Here is a 20,503-nt window from a genome sequence, read left to right as displayed (position 1 = left end):
AAGAATGACAAGGACTGTGCTAGATAATTTCCCAACATGTCTGTTCAATTCCGCGGCGTTTTGCCAAATTTATTTGCTAGATTAAAAAGGTGCTGGCTCAAAGATGCTCCTTATTCACTGTCTCCCAAGACGTCATCACTAAAACCACTTAACTGGGTTTGAATCGTTGACAGAAATAGTCTACATCCATTGTCTTCTGCTTCACATTGTCTAATCTACCATGTCTTAAAAAAAGCCGCGACATTTTCTCATTCGAAGAAAAAGACTACTCAAAAAAAAATGCCTTCTCCTATTACTCACCCGACAAAATTTATTATTTTTCAATGATTAGAATGTCGGTAATTGGCCAAAGTACTTGAATTTCATTTGATTTATCCCAATGTACCCTCTTTTTCAAATACGTACCACTAAAATACCTCTTTCTATCTTGTATGAGTGATTATATAAGGTACCTAAAAAATAAAGGTACTCATCTCAACTACCATTATTCACTTTCAACTAGCAAATTTATTTATTTGTTTTGCATGGAAGAACTCGATTCCTTTTTTTTCCTTTCATCTCGATATTGAAATACAAATTATTGTCCCGAGAGATTCGAATCGATAGAATCCTATCATGTCCAAAGATAAGTATCGCAATGTATTCTACTTGTTGTGGAATATAAATAAATACGTGAATCTACTTTGTAATAGGTGTAAAGGAAAGAAAAATGATTAACAGAAATAATATGGTGCTACATTTTGATGAGAAACATACTTCTACACTTTTGAAATTCTTATTTAACATATTATAATGTAATATTACATTTTTTCGAAATAGCCCCCCCTTCTGAGCAACCCCATACTCCCGCAAACTGTATATTTTTTTACATATTAATCATGTGGTTTTCCGGCGTGGAAAAACTGTGAATTTTACGTGAATTATGGGAATTTTCTGAGCCTGTTTCAGTGGTCACTCTGCACAGAGTATTCACAATTCACTTTGAATTGCACGTTTGATTTTACTAAACATTATCCACTTACAACAAGGCTGTAAGCTCACATTCAAATTCAAAATTCGAAGAAATTTCCAACACTGCACCTTTCATCCTCTGGCAAAATGTATTTTTCTCAGTGTGCTGGGTTTTATGGTCCACCTGAGTGTTGGTGGCCATCTGCCAAGTTCAGTCCTTCATTGTGGATATGATTCATATGCAGCCACAGAGTGGTCTGCTGCCCATCTCAAATGTCTTTACCTTGCAACTTTTTATGTTCAAGTCGTTTTAGAGGTACTTGCCGTAGAACTGTAGCTTACAAAAGATGCAAAACTGTATTTCTCTTGTAAAGTTTATGGTTTAAAAAATGCTATTAATGGTCCAGAAATATTTTCAGAATTATATTTTGTTTCAGATTTAATAGATCAAGTCAAAATATTCTTCAAGTGCTTCTAAAACATTTTCCCTTTATTATTCATATTGCAATAAACTCCACCCTTCCCCAATCACTGTTACCTGCCCTATATTATCTCATCCTCATTCCAAATCTTACATGTTTTGAATCTAAAAATATTTTCCACTCAAATCCAATTTATAATATACTCCACTATAATATCGTAATATGCATAAGTAAAGCACTCAATCAATCAATTTGTGTTCTACTTTCTCTCTGAATAATTCTACTTAATTACTTACTTACTGCGGTGGCCACCCATACCCCAGTCGGTACTTAGCCTCATCAACTAAGTCTCTCCAGAAGTTACGGTCACCCGCTTCCTCCTCTTTTAGGCCCATCCTCCTCATATCTTTCCGGACCTGGTCCCACCATCTAGTTTTTGGCCTTCCAGCTGGTCTCCTTCCTATAGCATTATTCCTCAGTACACTGCTTGTCAGAGCGCTTTCTTCTTTCCTCAGAATGTGTCCCGTCCACCGTAACCTTCTGCTTTTAATCTCGCCCACTATGTCTGGTTCATTGAATATTTGGCGTATTTCATAGTTGTGCTTTCCTGTTGATTTTCCAAACTCCGTTCTCTAGTGTTGGCCTGTTGGGCCAAAAATTTTTCGAAGAATGTTGTTTTCAAAAACAATGGTCTTTTTTCTTCTTTTTTATTCAGTATCCATGTTTCTGAAGCATATAGTATGATGGCTAAAGCATCATATTTCTGAAGCATAAGCAGGTCTTATGATGGTTTTGTATAGTCTTAGTTTTGATGTATGTGAGAGGAGCCTTGAGCTAAGCAGTTTATTGCTTGCATAAAAGCTTTTATTTGCCGATCTTATTCTGTTGGTCACTTCCAGTTCTTCTGAGTTGTTGTGTGTGAGTGTCACTCCCAAGTACGTGAAAGTTTCTGTCTTTTTAAAATTATAAAAAGTATGAATAATTTTAGTAAGTTGAATACAATCAAGTTGTATAAATTTATCGGCAAACAGGCTCTATAGGTAGGAAAAGAGGCGTCAATCCAAATTTTTTTCGCCAATTTAAAGAACCATTAAAATGAAAGATATCGGTACGACACTACCTATTGTCAATTCTTGTAATTTTGGGATCAAAGTAAATGATCTGTGTTTTAAAGTGCTGAAGAAACATAACCTTATGTGGACTAATTTTTAATCAAAATTCGGGAATGAAGATAGTTAGGACTAAGCTTGTTTTTCATGTTCAATCATTATGTGTGTTTATGTCATTGATAAATTCTTCAAATGATGTGATAACTCCAAAACCCCTTATAGGCTACCGTACCAATATACAATGCAAATTTGATGGTATGATATATATGTAAGTCTGGCCAGACTTCGGTCATAGCCAAGCACCAGGTGGGTTGATTGCTGGCTTCATAATCCAAAGATCCTGGATGTTTATTTGATCGTGGTATCAACAAGTTATTATTCTTAGTCCACTTCATTGTTTTGGATGGACACGTTTCTTCTTCTCTAGCTTCAATCATTCGAATGGTAGGCAGCTTTGCTCCCTAGATCTTTGGTAACTTGCTTCATATATTGTAGCCGGGGTCTTCCACGAGCCCTTTGTCCAATTATTATACCTTCCAGTAACCTTTTATTTTTAACGGGAATTCGTTCTGTCTAAATACATGTCCAAGCCAAGAATACGGACACGTTTAGCTGTCCAAAAATACTGCCTGAAAATCAGTCATCAAGTCAAGTCAGGGGCCCTGAAACCAATCAAGTGCGACCTGGAGAATCCTGATACCGTACCAGACCTGAGTCAACCAGGTAATTTGATATTTATTACTTCTTATGGAAGTCCAAAAGTTCATGTTTATTAATATTTTGATTTTCTTAATAAATGAATAGATTGTAATTCCATGTATCAAATAAGGTAGATTACAGATGGGAATAAATGAGATATGCATTTGTTCGAATGCTAATTAATGAATAATTATTATTAAACGAAAAGGATAGTAGCTGTAATCGAATTTCCATCAATTTGTTATCCCTGTTGTAAATATTTGCAGTAGCAGAAGTCTTCGGGGTGATTTACAGCATTTGATTAGGATTTTCGTTTAATAATAATCAAGATGGAGTACCGTAATTATATACCCCATAAGTATTTGCAATCCAGAATCCACATTAACATTATTTCGTTACCTTTCACATGTTCAGTACATGGGGGAAGTGTCTTGCGATTCCTACTTGGTGTTACGCGATATTTTTAGCAAGGGTTGCAACTAATTATTCTTTCCGGTGATCAAATTAGGTTCATTCACTTTAGATTTAGATGAAATTGAAGTAAAAGCTATCCTCATAAGTTTTGCAATCCAGATTATCACCTTGTTACCTAGCTATTCATGACCAGTAGGCCTATTATGGTGAAAGTGTCTCAACTTGGTGTCTTCTGATATTTTTAGCAAGGGGTAGAAATGTTTACGATTTATTTCCGGCGGCGACGGTTAGATTTGCAAGTACTGCCGCCCGTGAGGCAGGGAGGGACAGGGTGGGTGATCTCATCCGGCCGGTCGGCAGGCCTCTTCTTCCTGTCTTTGGCCACTGGCCATTTCGGCCTTATTTTTAAAACAGTTCCAACTCGGTCGTCTCAAAAGAAAATACACACACATCACTCAATCGCGCGCGTCTATCACATATGGATGTGTTGGGGGATTTGGAATAGACAGTCGTCACGGGAACCGTCTGGAGTTTTCAGTCTGGAACTAGTCTGGAGTCTGGACAACCATGCTGGTTGCCTTCTGGATGGTCATTTTGCTACTGTATGAGGAATTCTTGCAGAGGACAAGGTTAGTGGAGTTGCCAAGGGTTCAAGGTCTCTGTGAGGTGGAAATGTGTTTTGCCAAACGTCACACAGTCTTGTGACTTCTCTATTTGTGTCTGCTCTCTAGACACCTTGGTGCCTTTTCTACAAATATGACTTTCAAGGGCTCAATTTATAATCATAACAAAGTGTCATGAACATTATTGGAAGTATGAACTGATTAAAAAAGTTTTGCAATATAAAATTGTTATTATGGTAGGCCCCACCTGAATTATACTCAATTTATTGTGAAAATCAGAAATATTGTGGATAAATTCTAAATTCTACAATATTTTTCAATTATTTATAGATAGTACCACAGATCTAATCTTTCCTTTGTCTATGATACAGTATTACTTGGAAACATACTTATTCCTGTCCTCAATAAGTGATTGAGTGATTGGTAAATCGCTTTGAAAGTTTTTCATATTTACTGTGAAAACGTTGTACTGTATACTGTAATACTTGAATACGTACAATATATTAATATTGTAAATCACATCAATTCTGGGGAAAAATATAACGATTAACTTACATTATTGATACAATTGACTATGTCTCAATTCGTATAGTATAGGCCTTGGGTGCTGGGCTTGGTTGCAGATGCAACATATTTGTATTGCCTACTGTAAGGTTAGCCCTGAAGCAATTAGAAGAGTGATAATATTCTTTCAGTTTATGATAATAATTATAGAACATTCAAATCAAATGCTGAAATCTCTCATTCTATAACTTCGTATTCTCGAGGAATATAAGAATTATTTAAGTAATTGCACATTACTTAAGTACAATAATATTCCATCTTCTAAGTGCATGTTACGATCCTTCTTCATTTGAAGTTTTGCTTACTGGAAAACATTTTCACAGGCGACAGGCTAAAAAATATTTCTACATCAAGGTGTATTATCGTCCCAAGTTTGTATGTTACATTTAAACAGTGCAATGTGACTATTATGAGGGTTGTGTAATGTGTTGATATGATTGAGAGGTAGGCCTATGCCTCTTGAAGGGAACTCCCACATCGTTTGCGGCCTCATGAGGATCGTCTCCCTCACTCCCCAACCAATCAGTGATTGTGAATGATGGAGTCTGTGATGTATTGGTCAGGTCACTCAATTACTAACTCTGAATTATTAATCACGTTTTGATTCGATAAAATAGATCATTTGATTTTATGGACTGAATTCCTCTTGCTGAAATAATGAATGGAATAAATTCAAAAATAAAATGATTAAATTCATTTTAATAAATTTAATTTTGATTGATAAATGAGATTTATTTCATCAAGTAGCCTACCTAGGTGATTGGAATGCAATTTAACTTAACGTTTATTTTTTCTTCAATGTTGATTTCCATCACGAACTGCTTACTATTGAATCTTTTTTTTGTTATTAAAAAGAACGACTAGCAGTCAAATTTCTTCAATAAATGAATTTATTCACTTGATGTGATAACGAGATCTTTTGGCAGGTCCGCCATCTTCTTGGTTTATTTTTTCTAGTGGAATATTTTTTTTTTCAAATAAAAGGAATTTATAGATTTTATAAAATAAACGATTCCATTTAATAAATGTACGGTAATTAACTAATCCAATTTTATTTAGTACAGTTGCTTTTTAGGTAATTATCCTATAGCTTATCCTATAGTTTAAAATAAAATAAAATAAATTAACTAATCCAATTGAAGAAATGATTGTCTGGGTAATTCATAATTAGGCTAGTGGGTAACACACTTTATTCGTTTTCCCTAGCTGCGCTCGGCGATAGGGAAGCCTAAAACAAGGAAGTGGTAGGCCTAGAGGTGGCCTTGATCGTTTCAGAAAATCTCTTACACATGGTTGAGATTCTAATTGACCCGCTGATACCTTGCCAACGCACTTTATTGTTACGGTCAAATTGGAGACTAGTACTCTCCACTGCCAAGCTGTTCACCCTTCTCCTCTCTCAGACCAAACTTTGATTGACTAAATCTATTTTCTCAATCTTATTTGTTGTTTAGGTACGCGGAGTATGGCGCTTATGGTCTTTCAGCTTGTGGGTTAAAACTCATAATTTCCTAAGAAAGAGAGGATTTGGGATTATTGAAGTCATCAAACTATATTACAAGATTACCGCACCGTACCATATATTGAATCATTGAGCGTACTCAATAACTTGTACGAATACATTATGCTATTTTACCTTTTGGATATAAAACTTAATGCTATCAAACTTACATGCTCCAAAGTTGATTTTAGGGGTTTAACTTACTATGTTAATTATATCATGCTTTAATATCAATATTGTTAGTTTTAGTATTTCAATGATATTGCTATGATTTAGCTCTTTCAGCCGTGACCTCTCACCATGTTGATAGCTATTACCCTTATTAATATTTCGAGGTAGGCCTATTGTATATTGATGGACTCCATATTTAAATTCATTGTAGGCTACATAAGATTCAAGCAATAAATATCTCTATACGGTACCTACTCTGTGAAAATTTTGAGACCCCCCAAAACCGATTATGTTGAATATATAATTATTGTAATCTGAAAAGTAATAACTAGATCTACGCCAATGTTACATAGATAATATTATTACACATCAATAATACGAGTAGCCTACTCCTACTGCAATAAATATAGGTTTGGACGTACTGACGTACTTGAGTTAGAACGTTGGCTCAAAGTTCTGTTCTTGGCACATGGACCGTATTTCACTGGATGATGCCTGCTAATTATTTCATATGAATGAAAAAGTTACATACAAAGGGTACAGGCCTGTTTTGTGTTAACATTATATTGTAACTCACTCAAAACAAATTATTTGTTACTGTGCAATGGGACTAACACTAATAACAAAAATCTGGTGTGGCGCACTCACACAACTTTCCTTGCCATTATGAAAATTTATCACCTGATGCTAGTGTTCTCGCGCATCTCAAATCTACTATTCAAAGATATGAGACAGCTGGTGATAGGACAATAACGCTAGAGACACACGAGGTCTGCTATCTCTTCTTAGTGAATGATTTAATAGAACCAACAGTTGCCAACAGTTTGCATTATTGAATGAACACATTTTCTCGAATTTCAAGCTTATTTTCGTGAAATTTCGCTTATTTCAAGCTTTGAAATTTTTCGTTTAAATTGTATATGAAGGCTGCTAATTGAGAATCTAAAATCAAACTTTGCATAGATGGGGCGGAGCTCCTGAAATTTTTACAGATATAGGACTTGTTGCAGTTGATAGAGTTCATCTATGACTATTCCAGGTATGAATTTGATCAAAATCTTTGGAGCCGTTTTCGAGAAAAACACTATTTTTGACAACATTTTCGCCATTCCAGCCGCCATCTTGGATTGCATTTGATCGAAATTGTTCTTGTCGAATCCTTATAGTGAAAGGACTATACGTTCCAAATTTCAAGTCATTCCGTTAACTGGGAGATGAGATATCGTGTACACAGACGCACATACACTCAAACACACACACACACACACACACACACACAGACCAATACCCAAAAACCACTTTTTCGGACTCAGGGGACCTTGAAACGTATAGAAATTTAGAAATTGGGGTACCTTAATTTTTTTCGGAAAGCAATACTTTCCTTACCTATGGTAATAGGGCAAGGAAAGTAAAAAGTTATCGAATAGTACCAAAAACTTCAGTAGGCTAAATCCTTATGTTGAATTGAGATTATGAAAATAAGAATGGATCTATTGGGACCATTCAGTAAAGATATCAAGCGATTGATAGCTATTACATCTTCCTGAAGTGAAGAATATATACATATCGATTAATACTAATAGAGAGCTTACGATAATTAAATGTTAACCATAATAGTACACTAACATATAAAATTATATTTTTTAGGAAAATATATTTTGTACTCAGTGTACTGTCATTGGAAAGTGAATATCAACTTTTATGATGTCTGAAGCTCATAATATGACAGACAGCTAAGTAGTGAACCTAGGAAAGTGAAGTAGACAACAAATTCCAGACTTAATCCTGAACGTGTGACATTGGCATAGATTCAAAATGGAAGCCATTAGCAGGCCAATGTCTGGTCGGTCGCCTTTCAGTCCCATTACAAAATAGCCATCCTTCATGATTGATATTCCACATTTAGTTTAGGTAATGTAGACGAAGTTAAAACAGAATTTTTACCTGCCAATTAGTCACGGTAATGAATGGCTTTCACTCTTGTTAAAACTTTGTATATTTGAATATTGTTTTACACAATGGAAGATCATCATTCACATAATTGTATTGGCCTTTTCAATGTACGGTGTAATGTTTGTTAATTTTATCTCACTAGAGATGCTCTAGTTTTATTAATTATCAGAAACACATAGAAAGTAGATACTGTACTGGAATAATTATTTAAGAAAATCATACGTTAGATTCATCCTTATTTGGTCATATTTATTAATTAATTTCAAACCTAAACTAGATAATTCAATTAGTATAGGTAGACTTTGTTCTAAATTACTTAAGTAATATTACCGTATCTCATTAGAGATAATTTGTATTATTGTAATAATGGGAATTTCTATAATTCTTCATATATTTTTTATTATAAAAATTTATTATAATATAAATATCAGGGTGTTTCACTTCACTTCTACTCTAGCTTATTAAGTTTGCTATTGTGTTATGGTTGATTCTATTATTGTACATTATTTTATACATTGAATAATTCATAATTTGTTAAGAGGGCAATAGTGGGATATCTTCCTAGTGTTCTCATATGTAGGCTATTATTCCGGAAATTGAATGAATAAATTATTGATGGTAATCAAATAAATTAACAAATAGCTGGTGGATATTAATAATCATTGTTTGTCTTTGAAATGATAAAATTAAGCCAAAAATTGAAAATTTAATTTGACTGGTTGCAGAATAAGTTCGTGACAATTATTTTTCCATCCACACTTCCACACATCCACACACTGCTCAGGTCTTCCGATCTTTAGGTATTCTCTGATTAAAGTGTTATAATAATATGGTACATTTGGAAATTTTGGAACTAACTCCTCAGTTCACTTAATCCACATGAACTTCTCATACATCCCTATTGATTTTTGTGGAACAAGCATGTATTTTTCATAATTGTTCATGTTCTATTGACTGTATATATGATGGAATCAATTGAAGCCGCATTTAAAAACTGCATTTCTTTTCCTGAGCTGAAATATTATTTTTAAATTCTACTAGTATATATTATTGCGTCTGTAAAATGACAAGCCTTATTCATATGGTGTATGTGGATGCCAGCCAAATTATTTGCACGCTCATTTTGCCTGAAACACTTTTCGCTCTTTACCAAACTGCTTCTTTCCGCATCTTTTATAATTATCCAAATTCTCAATTCACATGTGCCATGTTCCATTATTCATCTCTCTCTCTGTTAAAGCTTTGGCAGTTATTTATTAGGAATGAGATTTGGGATGTTTCAAGAATTGTGTCATAGCTTGAGACAAATAAAAATACACTGAAATTTATTGATTTGATTCATCATATCATTCGTACTCTTCTATCCCATTCGTGTGCTGTTATCCGTTATTTTCCAAGTTGAATTGTGAATTGTGAAATTGTTGGAAGGATACTTTTTAGAGTTGAAATTTATGAAACTCAACACGATAATGAAGAAATATATAATTCAGAGAAAGAGGATTAATTGAGATGTGCGAATAACGAGAAATCTGAATACATGTGCTTATTATGAGGAGTGGTTGTGTCAACTTGATCATTTTTACTCTGTAATATAATTGAGAAAACAACATAAAACGCAAATTTTAAAATTAAACTTGTTTTTCTTCATTCTCTAGGCTACTCACTAGCAACTTAACTCATTATACTCACTATCTTCCTTACAACACAAATTTTATTATAATATGCATCATTGTTATCGATTACCGTACCTATTGATGAAAAAGATTATAATTCATTATACAAATTATATGCAAATTAAGAAGATTATTTATAAAAATGTTACTCACTATCAAATTCACTCACTATACGTACCGGTACTCACTATCTTCCTTACAACTTAATGATTTCTTCCTTACATATTGATGATTGTTATTGATTTGATGATGATTTTTGGTTGTTGGGCAGGACGCGCGGAGGCGGCGAGTCCCTGGACGGCGACCGCTTTGTGGCGGACAGCGGAGGCGGCGGAGTGTTGCGCATCAGAGGCGCCCGCCGCAGCGACAGCGGCCCCTACCGGGCGCGGGCGGTGGTTGGTGGAGGCGGCGACTGCCCCCATGTGGACTACGAGTTGGACGTGTACCCGGCGGCGGGGGATGTTCCCGCCTTCCTTCGCCGCCTCACCGATCTCGCCGTCAAGGTCGGCACTAGGACCCGGCTGTTGGTCGAGATACGCAGTGCCACACAAGTCAAGGTACCAATAATATGATAAATTACTTTTATTAAGTTTTAGTAAAAATAAAGTTTAATTAGTTTGATAGTAGGGGAGTCCGATGGTAGCGGGCATTCAAAAGGCACACCAGTGTTTAATGCTAAGTCGGGCCAAGGCCACAAACTCAAGTTCTGTCGTAAATTTGTCAGTAGACGAAAATGTCTGCAATATCCCTGTAAAATCATGCATAATCCCAACAATTAGTTGTATCATATGAAATAATTCTCAATTCCACAACTGTTGAAAGGTCTCTCGAATGCTGTATTTCCACTAATCTAAAACAGGCAACGGTTAGAATATTTGACAGAACAGATAAAAAGTATGTGAATGATGTAGGCCTAGGTGAATGAAAACAATGAAAATTTATTCATTTTGGAAGTGGATGAATAGATGCAAACTAGAACGTTTCTATTTCTATGAAATTTGCATGCCTTGGTGTCATTTAATTCATTTTTTTCTTGTAGAAAAAAAATATGCATTTCTTTTGAAATTTCTTTGTAAATTAGCAATGAAACAGTTAGGTTTTACTGAAGAAACTCTAGCATGAGATCTAGGAGTTTGAAGGAAATTCCTGTAAATTGATGCACATTCTCAAGTTGCTTATAAACATTTTAAAATAATAGTAGACTACTTATTTTTCAAAGGTTTTGGAAGTGACTTATTTTTATCATATCACTTATCACCTCAATTCAATTCTGTACTGCTCATTTTGAGTCTAATATCCATATATATCTCTCTATAACCAACATAAAATTTATATTATTATTTTGTTGATCATGAGATTCAAAATGATTGAATTTCTGTTCAATTTAAAATATTAATAGATACAACTTGAATAGAACAAATACCAAGCGTTTTTACGAAACGTCTCTAAAACTTGGACAGTAAGGCAGTTTTACACTAATACTTCTGAAGAGACTCAGTGTAAGTTATTTGTAAACAATAATCAAGTTCAGGGCCCGAGGTTCTTGTATTTTATAAATCAGGCCCTAGAATACTTTCAACATTGATGAAAATACTAAGAAAGTGAAAAATTCAATGTAAACAGATCAAAAACTCGTTTATTTATTGAGTTGAAAGCAAAATTTATCCATCTGTTGAAATTTATACGGGCATTTGTCACCGGAAAGCCAGAATGCCTGATTCCAGGTTATTTTCAATTCAGTGATAAAACATCAATGGATAATTTTAACCCCATGAAACTGCGGCAGAAGCTCGAAATTCTCAACTATCTTCAGGCCATTAAAATTCACTGCACTTTATCTTCTCCATTTTCTTCAACGCTGTAAAACGCACAGTAGAGGATTGATGTGCCTGGCGAACATTTATTCTAATTTTATTAGTAAATAAAAGCCAAGTCGTAAAACATTGAGTTGAAAGGGGAAGCTGGAGACAAGAGGATGGGCCTGGATGATCTTACAAACTCCAGAAATGTGTGCACGTATGTGCGCGCGCGTGTGAGTGCCTGAATGTGTGCGTCATCGAACTGCAGTTTACAGTGTTCACCAAAATCTGTCATGCCTACACTTTTTTATTTCCAGTAATCGTTTTGTTTGGCTGGAATGGTGCATCATTCCAAATTTATATCTTTTGTCTATTCATGTATCGGATGAGTTCATTTTGTATCTATGGTCAGAGAAAACTTATACTAACTGATTTGATGATTATTTTTATTTTGACAACATATAAATTCCATTAGTAATCATACTATAACATTATATAAACCACTTTTTGCTATTAGGAAAAACGACTAGCAGTCAGATTTTTTACAATAGATGAATTAATCACTCACTGTGACAACGAGATCCGTCATAGTGAGTGATTGATTGATTTATTGTAAAAAATCTGACTGCTATAATAGTTAGGTCCACGTTATAATGACAGTATTTGATCAACTTTGGTTTTGCTATCCTTGCCTATCATTTGACAAAGCCGGTGGTACTATCCTTTTCCAGGTCCACAACGATGCCAATTATGTTTTTGACAGTGTAGAAATATAATTAATTAATGCAGAGAATTGGCATCGCTATTCTTATATATTTATCCACTGCCATTATAACGTGGATCTCACTATAGTCGTTTTTTCTAATAGAAAGTAGCTATTTCTTTCATATTTTACTTTATTCATGCTATTAATTTATTGCATAGACTGCTTGGCTGCGCCAAGGCAAGGAGGTAGTGCCTGATGAGCGCCTGCACTTCTTGAACGAGGGCTCATTCTTCTGCTTGGATGTGGCTCCTGTTACACTTGAGGACTCCGGAGAATGGGCTGTCATTGCTCAGAATGTCGAAGGACGGGCCACATGCTCCTGCTTTCTCAATGTTCTGGGTAAGTAGAAAAAAGAAGTAGAGTTGTAAAAGAGTGAATAATAAAGAAAAACTTTTAGACAAGAAAACAACTGATGAGAGATCGCATATTAGCTCACCTAACCGTATAATCATATTTCCTCTTCCCCAGATTGAGGAAAGGGTATTAAGAAGACAACATTTTCAAGCAAATGTTCGTGAATATGATTGAAGTGTATAGAATTTTTAAAGCCAATTGAACTTATTATTCGCAACGGTTTTTAATAACACTACAATGAAATACCTCATTATCTACTTCTTCTTATAAATGCTGTGATAGGATACTTCATGTAACAAATTCTAAAATATTCAAGGTACTTTAAAGAATGTACTAGAATATAATAAATTCGATCCGGTGTATTATCTCTCCAGTTTTTTACACCACAAATGTGCTGTGGTTATTTTTTCATATTTATTTGAAAATTTTCATAGATGCTGTTGAATGGAACCACATTGTCTTTAAATGTATTCCTGGCTTTTATTTTCAAATAATGGACAGTGTTTCACGTCTTTCCAATCCCATTAATATTGAGTAATTTCAGAATAATTATTTTATATATTTGAAGCTTGATTATTCAACCATATAAAACCAGATATACTTCTGGATAGACTAAACACAGGTATATCTCAAAGTTGCTCATTTTCCATTCTATAAAAACACTCCAAATTTCGGTACCTTATTTTCAAATATTTCTTCAAAAATTCACGTAAAAAACAGAGAAAAGCAAACAAATTTTCAATTTCAAAATAGGCTAAGTCAATTTGAACATTTAGATGTATAATTCTAAAATTAAAAGTCTAAATTCTCTCAAGTTCTTCACATTAACTTTAATCTATTAAAAAACTGATTTTTCAACTCACTGAAAAATTTGAGTTGAATGAACATAGTAGAAGATGGAGAAATATTTTCTACATTTCTATTTTATGAATATACTTCAACTATTCAGAAGTAATTATCCGCGTCATATTTAATACACAAATATTTGTGAACATTGATAAAACTGATTGCAAAGCCTAAAACTCACTTTATCTAATAATTTATTTGGCGGATTTACTTTGGATTCTCCTTTTTTTATTTGACTCGTATTCAATCAGTTTTCTCAATTATGAAAAATTCTACAATATTTTTTATCCATCCATTCAATCCAATAATACAATTACAAATCATAGCAATGACTGAATGGGAGAGAGAAACTAGCTTAGCCCAAAACTGTTCTTCTCCCATATTTCATAAACTGTAACATTTCCAAAAGATAGTAGCATGTGTAATAGCATTTCACTTTCAAGAAATTTCAAGTTCAGTTCTTTGTCTAATAACAAAGGAAGTAGAAATTATGAATTTAGAAGGATGGGACATTTTATTAGAGTTTGATATAATAATCACTGGAAACTTGGGAGAAAGTAAGTTATTTCAGAAATGTTGAGCCAAAAATACACTCACTAGTGAAGCCAATCAACTCACTTTCAGTACAGTTGAATATCAATGTTTTCTGCAGATAATGTATATAAATTTCAATGTTTATAAAACACATTTTATTCAATTTGTTACAGTGCCGAAAGCTTATAAAAAGCCGGTGTTCGTAGAGCAGCTGCGGGCCGTGCTGACGGCAGCGAGCGGCACAGTGTCGCTGGAGTGCAAGGTGATCGGCGTGCCGACCCCGCAGCTCAAGTGGTTCAAGGACGGCGCAGAGATCCGGGCGGGTGACGTATTTGCCCTGTCGGCCGACCCCGCCGACCCCACCACCCTCGGCACCTACACCTGTGAGGCCACCAACTGCATGGGCAAGGCCACCTCCAGCTCCAGGGTGCATGTCGTGCCCGCCGCCGCTGACGGCAGTCACCCTCACCACAACAGGTACAATCTTTCTCAATTTGTCAAATTAATTTTTTGAAAACACAAAACATTTCACAAGGTGGTAAAGGTAATGAGGCTGAGAAGAACCTCCACGCTTTTTTGTCAAATCCTTTTGTTCACAACATGAAAAATTTGACACTTTTGTCAAATACATCACGAAACACAACTCCACAATGTGGTGACGAGAAGGAGGCTGATCAGAAGAGGTACCTCATCTACAAAAATGTTGATTATATTGTCAAATCCATTTTCTGAAATTACAAAAAACTTCACAAGGTGGTGTTGGGAAGGAGGTTGAGTTGAAGAGGTACCTAATCTACAAAAATGTCAATTATTTTGTCTAATCCATCTTTTGAAATCACGAAACACTTTACAAGCTAATGAAGAGATGGAGGCTGATCAGATCAGAAGAGGTAACTACAAAAATACCGCGAAACACTGGAAAGGAGAGTCTACTACTACCATCATGTTATTCAAGAACGGAAGACATCCCATCCTTCAAATGAAAAAATTGTCAATTTCTCCCTTGTATTGAGTAGTTTTGGCAACGAGGATGATCAGAAGATAAGGCACAGTAACTTAGTTTAAAATTTCAAATTTTAAATTTAATGAAGTAACTTCATTTCAAATTTTATTCCACGTTTACATATTCCTATGGTACGTTTCTGGCTTTAGTGAGGGTGTCTGAATAATATTTCAAAGTATGTAGATTTTGTCATGATTGTGTTCATTAATAAGTAGGTGCTCTGTTAATGTGAAATCAGTACATCGCAATTGAAATACTGTATTACACATCTTCCAAAAATGCTCGCTTCTATTTTTAGAGATTGAAAAAATGTAGAGCAAACATGAGTGATGGATACAATATTTTGATTAAAAAATATACAAAAATCGAGTAAACTTTAGTGTTTAAAGTGTTACAGACGTTACAGTCAACCTCTGTTGATTACAGATATAATAGAAAGCTCAAAAGATTTCTCAGCATAGAAAACATAGATATTTGTTATAAATTGTTTCATTTTTCAATTATTTGTACTGAATCCTCTAGAATACTAATATTATAATTATTTTTCAGTCTTATTCCATCTGGTCCTGTTCCGAAGTTTAAAGACAACCTGAAAGACCAGAAAGTAAAAATTGGAGGATCTCTTCTATTGGAGAACAAAGGTAAGTGGTCCAAAGCTTATCACTTTGAAATATTGTAATTATTAAAAACGAAGTAGATTGTTTGTCAACTGTGAATAATTGCTGAAGGAATGAGATTATAAATTAGACAAATCTTTTTTTATTGCGGATGATGCCCACATGAGCTAAACACACACATAATCTCACTTTAGCACTCCAACAGCTTCATAAATTTAAAACAACATTCGTCAAAAAATTTGAGCAAGTACAGCATTATTTAAAAATGTAATTCATGATTGTGTTGATTTTTAGTTGAAGTGCCACCATGGCCAGAGAACATATCGTGGTTCAATGCGCAGGGCCTGGTTGAGGAGGGAGGCAGATACCACATAATGGCCGACGGCCTGGGCGGGTACAGTGTGTCGGTGAATCCCGTGGAAGCCATCGACCAGGGCCAATGGAAGTGTGTGGCCACCAGCAATCTCGGCCTCAAAAGTATCACCGCTTGCAATGTCGCTATGACATGTAAGTCCCAACGCACTAACATGCTGATTGCCATCTTCAAACAAATTATTTTTTTTCTAGATTAGCCATAATAGTCTATTTCATAGTCTATCCATAATAGGTTGGAATCAATCTATCAATCATTATAGATTCTAATCAATAATTTCCAAATGAACGAAAAAAGAACAAATTAATAGCAAGGGAGAATTGGAAAGAGCCCAGAAACGATATTGAAATGAATTTGGTTATGCATCACATAACGGAACAAAGGTTGAGAGTTAGAGATGACTTATGAGTCCCAACTCCACCTAATGAAAAAAATGTTAATTTTATATTGATCTCAATAAAGTTATGGCACAGCTCATTAAAATATTATTAGCTATATATAGTTGATAATTTGATTAATACTGGACTTCCAATAAATATTATGACAAAACCCTAATAACATCTTGCCGTTATTGAGAAAAATCCATGATTCAATCTTTAATGAAAGCAGTTTCACTATCATGATGGTTCCGATTTCTTTTATATTTAACTATTGATGATATAATCTGGTCAATACTTCATGAATTGATTGATCGTCAATACTTCCTTTTCTTGCAGTTCCAAAGAACTATCGAGCACCGAGATTTCTGGAAGCATTGCGAGCAGTTCTCACAGAAGAAGGTTTGGTGTCCTTCGAATGCAAAGTGGTTGGATTCCCCACACCACAGCTGCAGTGGTTCAAGGATGGCCAAGAGCTCAAACCTGGAGACGTTTATCAGCTCACTGGCTCCAACTCGCTGGGTAAGCTTTTAAAAGTTCAATATACGATATTATAAGATATCCTTGTATTTTATCAAAATACTTTTTCAAAACTGGTGACAGCCATTTTAGCCTCAATATTAGGTGATCTTATGATGCAGTTCTCACCAGAAACAAAATAATATTCGCTCACTTTAATGTGCATGTTCTATTGGGTTTTTCTACGTTTTAATCTGGTAAAAGGAGGGAAATTCAACAAAAATATAAAGGAATTAGTCATCAAATCCACTCTTCTCTAAAAAAGAGGAAAATCTTGTGGAACTGTTTGAATGCAATTGTTTGGCAAAATATTATTCTGGACATTTGGCCTGTATAAGTTGAGGCACAAAGAAATAGCTGGAAATTCTTGCTGTTACTATTCTTATGAGAAATATTTCGATAAGGATATTTATTTTTTATCAATAAAAACAATATAAAACTTGTAGTACCCTTTACTAGAAACTTTAAAATATTGTAACGACTAGTTTCGACCATAAGCCATTTTCAAGTCATTTTGAACTTGAAAATTATTAAATTTATTAAAAATCTTATTAAAGGTTATTAGAACTTTATTAAACTTTTTTAATAAAGGGTAGCCTACTACAAGTTTTTATATTGCTTTTATTAATTTGAACAAAAGTAGCCCTTATAAGTGAAGTGATTTTATTTCCTTATTAATTTTATCCACTTCACTATTTTATCCTCACATTTACTTAATTAATCTTCGATAAAATAATGTGCATAATAGAACAAACATTGTTAACTCGAATGAGCTTTAAAATGTTGTCAATTCACTGTAATGAACTTATATATAGAGACCCCATCTAAGTTTGATAAAAAAATTAATTTATAATGTATTACATTACGCCATTAGCAATACTTCTGATATAGTGCCAGTAATTCATCATTATGGAATTTTCAAATAAATTACTTTAATCTTGTTGGTAGAAATTGATTTTTATTGAATGTGTGTATATATTATCTTCTATGAATTTCAATTTTGGATTTGTTAATTTTAATCAGAGGACTTCTCAACTATTATATATTCTATTGAAATTGAGGTTTAAAATAGATTCATTATTATTCTTTTGATTTTTAGGGTCCTACTGCTGCATTGCTAGGAATTGCATGGGTGAAGCAAGGAGTACAGCTGAGTTAACTGTAGAAGACATACAGAATCAGTTGACAGAGGAAGAGAAAATTCAATTAGCAGCAATTAATCGACCTCCACAGTTCCAGGTTGGGTTGAAGAGTTGCCAGGCAGAAATCAATCAACCATTCCGTTTCACAGTTCAAGGTAAGAGATAGATATGATAAATATTTGATTTGTGAAACATGAATTGGAATTTGTATCGATCAAGGTTTGTATCAATCAATGTAATATGTTTTCATGCACCACTCTTTTGAAGAACTGAACTGTAAATTCGATGAGTTGATTGTAGAAACGGATTTTTTGCAAAATTAACTAATATTTAATTTGAGTAGTGGAGTAATTCTGAGAAATCAGTCGTTTTAAAGTAATTGTTTTACATTGAACTTCATATTTGTTCTTCAAAGTTGTCACCTGGTCATATGGGACATATATATGATTCATATATTTATCTCATATTGATCAGGATTTTAGAGTTTTAATTTACGAAAAGTTTAATGAACGGTGTTTCTGCCTTTGAACAGTTTTGTCATCGACAGAAGGATTGTTTATTTCACTTGTTATCAAAATTATTGTAGCTTCTCTTTTGTTTTTCATAACAAACGTGCTCGCTTGTGCGACGGATAAAAATATGTATTTGAAATGGCTTCATGTTTGGCATTGACTGAGTTATATATTAATACCCAAAATTTTACTAGTGTGGAGTGTGTGAGCTCGTTCGTTAGGACTGAGAGTAAAGTCCGGCTGTTCTGGTGAAGGGGATAGATTTGTTCTTGTTTTATAATACAGTTTTCCTGTCACAGCTCGGGCAGTTTAAAGAGAATTGTATTATTGAATAGGAAGGGATCTGAACCCATTTCATTAGATCAGTTTTTTTTATTTTTCATTAATAATTAACGTCGCGATTAACCAGTGGATGCCAAATTGGGGGCCATTATCATAAAGGTAGGTGACTACTGAGTCATTGTTTTGAATTTTCCATAACCACAACAAATTTAATCTTCACTAGCAGCCAAGCGAGTAGCCCTTGAAATATTCATCTTTTTTTATTGTTATTTCTATTTTCTAATTATAATTCTAATTTTGTACTAATAATTTATTGTTTTGTTTTAATTATCAAAACCAGTACGATCATTTCTTGTTTTTCATTTCCCCACCTTTACATAATTGGTGGAGGCACATATTGCTTACATATTTGGTGGAGGTTTATCCTGCCGTCCATAGCTTGTTTACATAATTGGTGGAGGCGCCGGGTATGGTGGAGGCGCCATCCATATGTGTTTACATAATTGGTGGAGGCTCGAAGGTTTTTAATCCAGCTTTTAAAATTTGGACTTTTCCGGTTACCTCATTGAAGATTCAATTTTTGTGGTTGCATTTTTCATTATTAAATAATGATATGTTTTTATTTCAGTGAAATTATGGGTGAAGTAGTTGAGTTTAAACCTTACGGGGCTCTAGAAACAGTTTGTAGGATGAATTTCGAGGATTTATTGAATTGGAATATTGTGGAACAATAATTGATTACTAATAATGGATTTTAACGGATGGAGAATGATAATTATAATTGAACAGATTCTGAGATTCACGATATTGGAAGATTTACGATTATTATTGATTTTGAATTGCAAAAGCTATGACAATTGAAGATTTTGTACGATTGCAAGATTTATTATCAATTCTTATTAGAAAGGATTAGATATTTATGATGAATGAGAAATTAATGATTATTAAGATATGATTGAATAGGATAAATTTATTATTATTGGAGAGATATCGATTTTTGAGATATGGAGAATTTATGATTATTGAAACCAGATTAGTTGGAAATTTATTATTTATTCTTGAATAGAATTGGATTGGAACAGATTAACAATGGAAAAACTTAGACCGTTACTATTACCGAAATTTTTTGATGGAAAAGATGAAGAATTTGACATTGATGATTTTTTCAAATATTTTGAAAAGGTTGCCTTAGCGAACGGCTGGGATGAAAAGGATAATTTATTATACTTGCGGTTTTGTTTGAAAGGAAGTGCTGAGAAATATTTTGACGTTATTGAGAATGATTTGACTCGACAGGAC

The 20,503-nt window shown here is 34.1% G+C and overlaps 1 protein-coding gene across 1 annotated transcript in view; it reads left to right on the top strand.

The window, feature by feature from the left end:
- LOC111049935 (muscle M-line assembly protein unc-89) overlaps nt 1-20,503 on the top strand; it is a 316,788-nt gene that overhangs the window by 35,866 nt on the left and 260,419 nt on the right. Inside the window, 7 exon segments of the mRNA XM_039431390.1 lie at nt 10,352-10,637; nt 12,804-12,984; nt 14,553-14,856; nt 15,932-16,023; nt 16,294-16,506; nt 17,089-17,271; nt 18,368-18,565. Of these exon segments, the coding sequence (XP_039287324.1) occupies nt 10,352-10,637; nt 12,804-12,984; nt 14,553-14,856; nt 15,932-16,023; nt 16,294-16,506; nt 17,089-17,271; nt 18,368-18,565 (1,457 nt within the window).

This window comes from Nilaparvata lugens, chromosome 6 (genome assembly GCF_014356525.2).
Source record: "Nilaparvata lugens isolate BPH chromosome 6, ASM1435652v1, whole genome shotgun sequence".
NCBI classification, from domain to species: domain Eukaryota; kingdom Metazoa; phylum Arthropoda; class Insecta; order Hemiptera; family Delphacidae; genus Nilaparvata; species Nilaparvata lugens.
The sequence above is the reverse complement of the archived record's forward strand: the minus strand, read 5'-3'. Positions and strand labels throughout refer to the sequence as shown.